The sequence below is a fragment of the Leptonychotes weddellii genome, unplaced genomic scaffold, assembly GCF_054177405.1.
Source record: "Leptonychotes weddellii isolate Sample4059 unplaced genomic scaffold, ASM5417740v2 HiC_scaffold_9507, whole genome shotgun sequence".
Classification (NCBI taxonomy): Eukaryota; Metazoa; Chordata; class Mammalia; order Carnivora; family Phocidae; genus Leptonychotes; species Leptonychotes weddellii.
In genome coordinates, this window is record NW_028067016.1 from 1 (window position 1) to 6,027 (window position 6,027).

Consider the following 6,027-nt stretch of genomic DNA (forward strand, 5'->3'; position numbering starts at 1 on the left):
CGCGCGCACGCGCGCGCGCACACACACCTGAGCCCAGATCCTTCATGGGCCCCCTGGCACCCCATCCTCCTGCGACCCCGGGACCAGGTCCTCCGACACCCCAGCTCCTCCGCCCTCCGCCCCAGCCCGCGAGGCTTCCGGGACACCCCGCGCCGGGCCGGTCCCGCCGTCTCCACGCACGGTCGCCGGCTCTGACGACCCCAGGTTTGGGCCCCGGCGCCCCGCACCCCGGGGGGGCGGGGGACGAGCGGAGGCCCGCGGAGGGCGGAGGGCGGAGGGCGGCGCGTCACAAAGGCGGCCGCCCTTGGCGCTCATCCCCCGCGAGGGCGCGCGTCCCGGCGGGCGCGGAGTCGGCGTCCGAGCGCAGGAGGCGCGGGCGGAGCAGGCAGGCGGCTCGGGGTCCCCGCAGCCCAAACGGGGCGCGGCGAGCGGGGCGCGGCGAGCGGGTAACGGGCCCCTCCGCCGCCTCCTGGAAGCAAGTGTCCCCGGGCACCTCCGGGCCGAGGGTGGTGGGACTTGCTTAGCTTTCCTTCCCGGGTTGGCAGCTCGGGGGCAGGTGGACAGCACTGGGCCTGAGCGCCCTTGGTGGGTTCGAATCCCACTTCCGCACTTAGGGCGTTTGCTGGGAGCCTTCCTCAGCTTCCCCTGTTTCCCCATTTGTAAACCGGGTGTGCCCACCCCTCCCATACAGGGATCCTGCAGAATGCCTTGGCATCAACTGACTCCGGGCTGTGAACCCTGGTACAGGCGCTGTTCTGGCACCTTCCACGTATGGGGCTCATTTAACCCTGCCAACAGAGAGGGGCGCCATTTTCATCCCTGGTTTGCGATGTGGGGTCTGAGGCACAAGGAAAATTAACTTGCCTAAGGTCATCCATAGCGACTGACAGCCGGGGTCCAGCCCGCTAAGCTCCCGGGCCTCTGGCCGGCCAGCAGGTTTAGGTGGGGAGGGGAGACGTTGCCAGGAAGGACAGGGACTTGTGGGCCGCTTGCCACTGCTTTCCCAGCCTACCAAATATGTTCTTCGGACACCCCCCCGTGGCTTAGCGTGTCCCATGATTCCTCTGACCAGTGACTGCCGGGCAAAGGCTTCTGCTGAGCTTGGGAACTGGTTTGGCTCTTCGTGCTAAGCGCTGAGGGGCCCCTGGCCGCCGGCAGCTTCTGTGGATGAAGCAACAACCCTACCTCTTCCTTTGTTACGTATGAAAGGGCCGCTCAGAAGAAGAGTGTCTCAGGGGTGACACAGGCTGGGACGAAGATTACCCTGAGGGACGGACGTGGGCGCGAGGGGAAGGCGAAGGTGGCAGGGCGGGCAGAGGCTCTGGGACCCCCGTGGACGCCGTGACCTGGATGGGGGCAGGCTGCCGCCACAGCCCACGGGGAAGTCTGTCTGGATCTGGAGATGGGAGAGGCCCCTGGAGGCGTGGAGGGGAAGTGTGGGATGATGAGGGCAAGGCACCAGCGAAGACCCCGAAGGACCACCCCCCCCCACCACACAGGAGCTTGGGGGCACTCGTGGCCGCTGTGGTGCTGTGGGAGCTGGGGGCGTCTGGGGGTCTGTCACAGGGAGAGGGGCCAGGAGAGAGGCAGGCATGGAGGGCAACATGACGATGCTCACCAGCATCAAGCACACATTTGGCAAGCACAGGCACAGACCCACATCAGACACGTCAGAACAGGTCGGTGCGTGTGACGAGGACAGCAGTGCGGACGAGGACAGCAGTGCGGACGAGGACAGCAGTGAGGACGAGGACACCAGTGAGGACGAGGACAGCTGTGCGGACGAGGACAGCAGTGCGGACGAGGACAGCTGTGCGGACGAGGACAGCAGTGCGGACGAGGACACCAGTGAGGACGAGGACACCGATGCGGACGAGGACAGCAGTGAGGACGAGGACAGCAGTGAGGACAAGGACACCAGTGCGGACGAGGACAGCTGTGTGGACGAGGACAGCAGTGTGGACGAGGACAGCTGTGCGGACGAGGACAGCAGTGTGGACGAGGACACCGATGCGGACGAGGACACCAGTGCGGACGAGGACAGCAGTGTGGACGAGGACAGCAGTGTGGATGAGGACAGCTGTGTGGACGAGGACACCAGCGCGGACGAGGACATCAAAGGAGTAAAACCAAAGAGTGCTCTGGCACAAATGTCCGTCCTGAACTGAGAACTATGCTTAACGTGTCCCTCAGCCCAAGACCTGTCACCAACCTGCTGTGTGACCATAGACAAGCCCCTTCACCTCTCTGGGCCTCAGTTCCCATCTGTAAAGAAATAATTCTCAGAGGTCCTCCAGCCCTGCGTTTTTATGCACTACGGTAATCGTGGGCCACTTGGTAACATAGCCACTGAAAGCGTTATGGAGTGGTAGGGCTTGCACCTTGAAGACGGGGGGCTTTGGAAGTGGTAAAGGGAAGAAGGAGAGTTTTCAGGCCGGGGAAACACTGAAAGCAGAAGGTCACGAAGACTTCGGCAGATGGCTATAGAAAGTCCAAGGGCTCGGCGCATCAGGCGGCTGTTGGCCTGGCTGTGCCCCGGCCTCCCTAGCCTGGTAGGGGGACCACGTGCAATCCAGCGGCCAGCTCAAAGACCTTCCAGTGCTCCCCGCCTCGTTATCCAGTTTCCAAATCGTGTCCTGCGAAAAACCCACAAACCCACCCATTCCTGCAGTCTCGCTGCCCTAGCCCCAGGCTCGGAGCCTGAACTCTGCTCTGGGCCATCCTTCTTCCTCCTCCCTGGAGGGCCCTTTCTGTACCTCAAGACTGACCGCATCGCTTCCGGACAGGTTGACCTTGCCTGGCCCAGTGCCTCGGTTCCTCCTCTACCACCACCAGGCCAAGCTGGTCGGCCTCGCAGCTCCTACTCACCCTGCAAAGCCCCACTCGGGTGCCACCCCTTCTGAGCAACCCCGTCTACTTCCTCCTTCCCCAGACAGAATTAGCCAGCCCCCGTTTGTGCCCCCTGCACTGCAATCATGCCCGAGCCTTCTCGCTTCTCCCGCTGTGCTGTAACTGAGTCCTGTGTGCGACCCCAGGAGGCCCCCAAGGACCGAGTCTTTGCAGGTGTTCCCCTGCAAGGCAGATCCATGACTGTCCCCGCCTGCGCCGGCCCAGGGCCTGCTACCCACGCGGAGTGTCGAGTTCACTCGGCTGGGTCTAATTTCCGTTTGGTAAATAATGGTTCTTCCTTTCTATTCCCCACAGAAAACGAGGGGTTGCTTTTCTTCATTTTTGGAAGCCCTGCCTACCACACAGCTGCTCTGGACATCCGGTTCCTCGATGGACGAAGACAGCCAACCGATCCAGCCCCAAGACCAGAGCTGCTGGGCCAGTCTGCCCGATGTGTGCCTGCGTCGTGTTTTCTGGTGGCTGGGAGACAGGGACCGGTCCAGAGCCGCCCTGGTCTGCAGAAAGTGGAACCAGATGATGTTCTCGGCTGACCTCTGGCGATACAGGACCATCACGTTCAGTGGGAGGCCCTCCAGGGTACACGCGTCCGAGTTCGAGTCAGCGCTTTGGTACGTCAAGAAGTTTGGTCGTTATCTGGAGCACCTGGAGATCAAATTTCTGAACCCTTACAATGCCGTTCTGACCAAGAAGTTCCAGGTCACCATGCGAGGCCTCCTGTCGTGTCTGGGCAAGAGCAACAACCGTCTGAAATCTCTGTCCGTCCAGCACCTGGAGCTGGACCGCCTGGTCTGGAGGAACAGCATCCGGAGCTCCTTCATCAAAAGCTTGAGCTTCTTCTTAAAGAAAGTGGGCAAGCACCTGGACCACCTCAACCTGAAGGGGGCCCGGCTGACCGTGGAGCAGGGCTGCGTGGTGCTCAACTCCCTGAGCTACTTGCGAAGCGAGAGCATGGTGTCGCAGCTCAACATCGAGGACTACTTCAGCCACCACCTGGCCGTGTACAGCAGTGCCCAGTTCAACAGGACCATGGCCACGTTCCACAGCCTGGCGTCCCTGACGCTCAACTACAACTGCATCTCGGACGAGCTGCTCGAGAACCTGTGTGAGAACAACGCTGGGACCCTCTGGACCATGAACATCAAATGCCACATCCACGACCCCCACGGGCAGGTCATCTGGGGCATGTCCTGGGCCAAGCTGGCCAGGCACGCCACCAACCTGAAGGTGAACTTCTTCTTTGAGCGGGTCATGAAGTATGAGCGCCTGGTCCGGATCCTCTTGCAGGAGATCCCGGTCCGGAGCCTCAGCCTGAGGAGCTGCTACTTCAGTGACCCCGACTGGTCGATGAGGCCCACGCTCACGGATCTCCTGCCCACCTTCCGGCACACTCTGCAGGTGGGTGGGGCCCGAGGGCTGGGAGGCTGGTGGGGAGTGGCCGCCGCTCAGGTCACCGGCTTCCCCAGGGGAGAGGCTCCCGGCAGGGCCGGCACGCACCGGGTCCACCCGAGGTTCTGGGAAATGCTGCCAGGCTAAAAGAGCAGCGTCCCCTGGCCCCCCAGGATCACGGCGGGTGACGGCAGCTCACTTCTCCGCGTGGAACACAGGGAGTCTCTGGTTGGCTGCCAACCAAGGAAAGCCCCTATGTGCCCCCTCTGAGCAAGAAGGGGCCTCCACGGGGGACAGCAGGCCCCTCCACCTCCCAGCAGCACAGGAAACAGTGAGTCCAAACCAGACAGACGGAGTCACTGAGGAGCGCCGAGGGGTGGGCCAGCTTCCCCATCTATAAAATCAGGATCGTTTTGTCCCCCCCAAGGGCCGCACAGAAGGCTGGGGGATTGATATCTGTTGCTACAAATACCACCAGCAGGGGGCTCGAGGGGCGGTGGCTGGCCAGGTGCCCGGCCTCTGAACCCCAGATGCATCTTGCCAAGTTGGATGGAGTCACCCGCGTGTCCCTGTCTCTTCCCTGCGGCCCGGGGACCACCGTCAGCCGGGCCATGGGGCTGCAGCAGAATGACCCAGCCGGTCCCAGCATCTCCGCCCACCCGTCTCCCCTCTGGTGCTTTTCCAGAAACTGACGTTCGAGTTCAACAACAACCACGAGTCCCTGGACGAGGAGCTGCACCTCCTGGTCTTGTCCTGCAGAAAGCTGTTCTACTTCAAGATCTGGGCTTTCCTGGACGTCAAGTTTGTGGAGCGGATCCTGAAGAGTCAGGAGGAAGGGCAGTGTTCCCTGCGCACTCTCAAGGTAGGGCCCCGGCTCCCGGGCCTAGCACAGGCGGTGGGTGGTGTGTCTGCTCCCGCCAGGGTCAGGCCCTCGTGTGTGCCCCGGGGATTCGCTTCACGGGAGGGAACCCGGAGCTCCCTTCCTCAGCGGCTGGGCTTGGGCTGGCCGTGTGTGACCCGGGCTGGGATGGGCACGGTGCCGCGAGGCGCAGCCCCACCATGTGCGCTCTCTGTGCTGGCGCAGGTGAGAATTTACACAAACAGGTACGAGACCAACGACGAGGACAGGACGCTGCGCGAGATCCACAGGAAGTACAGAAAGCTCATCGACGCGGAGCTCAACTACTTCGTCATCGCGTACCCCATGATGTAGCGAGCGCTCTGCGAGGGAGTCCCCGGCGCCCCACCCTCCCCCTTCCTCCTGGCTCCGTTTTGCCAGTTCCACCCCAGCTGACGCCCCCGAGGCTGGGACCGCTGGTGGTGGGACCTTAAAGTGCTATCTTTACCAACAACCCAGGGCTGGTCTCTCCTCTGTCCTGTGGCTTCGCTTTTTCACAGCCTCCCTCAGGCGCTCGGAGTCGTCCCTCACCACCTCACTCCCAGCACACAGCTGGGGGCAAATGCCTGGTGTCCCTGGTGACCCGCGGGAGCCCCCTAGCACTGGTGCTGCCCCCCCACTCCACTCCCAGATGGAGTGTGCCCGCAAGTCCTCCAAGAGGCGGGGACGTTCCTGCTTGTCCATGCAGCCTGCTCCGAGCCGGGAGGAGCTCCTGACTCCCGTGTGGTGGTCTCCCACGTGATGTCTTGTTGTTCAAACAGTCTGACCCGTGGATCCCCTGACCACAGGTCTGGAGGACACGGAGACTCCCCCGACCGGGGAGCGGCAGCAGG

At 62.8% G+C, this 6,027-nt stretch overlaps 1 protein-coding gene across 1 annotated transcript; it reads left to right on the top strand.

Annotated features, from left to right (window-relative positions):
• Positions 1–3,047: 3,047 nt before the first annotated feature.
• FBXO39 (F-box protein 39) lies at positions 3,048–5,665 on the top strand. Its single transcript, XM_006746979.3, has 3 exons — positions 3,048–4,305; positions 4,982–5,158; positions 5,381–5,665. Exons 1-3 carry the CDS (start codon positions 3,178–3,180, stop codon positions 5,507–5,509), a joined length of 1,434 nt encoding a protein of 477 aa, XP_006747042.2. The 5' UTR covers positions 3,048–3,177; the 3' UTR covers positions 5,510–5,665.
• The last annotated feature ends 362 nt before the right edge of the window (positions 5,666–6,027 follow it).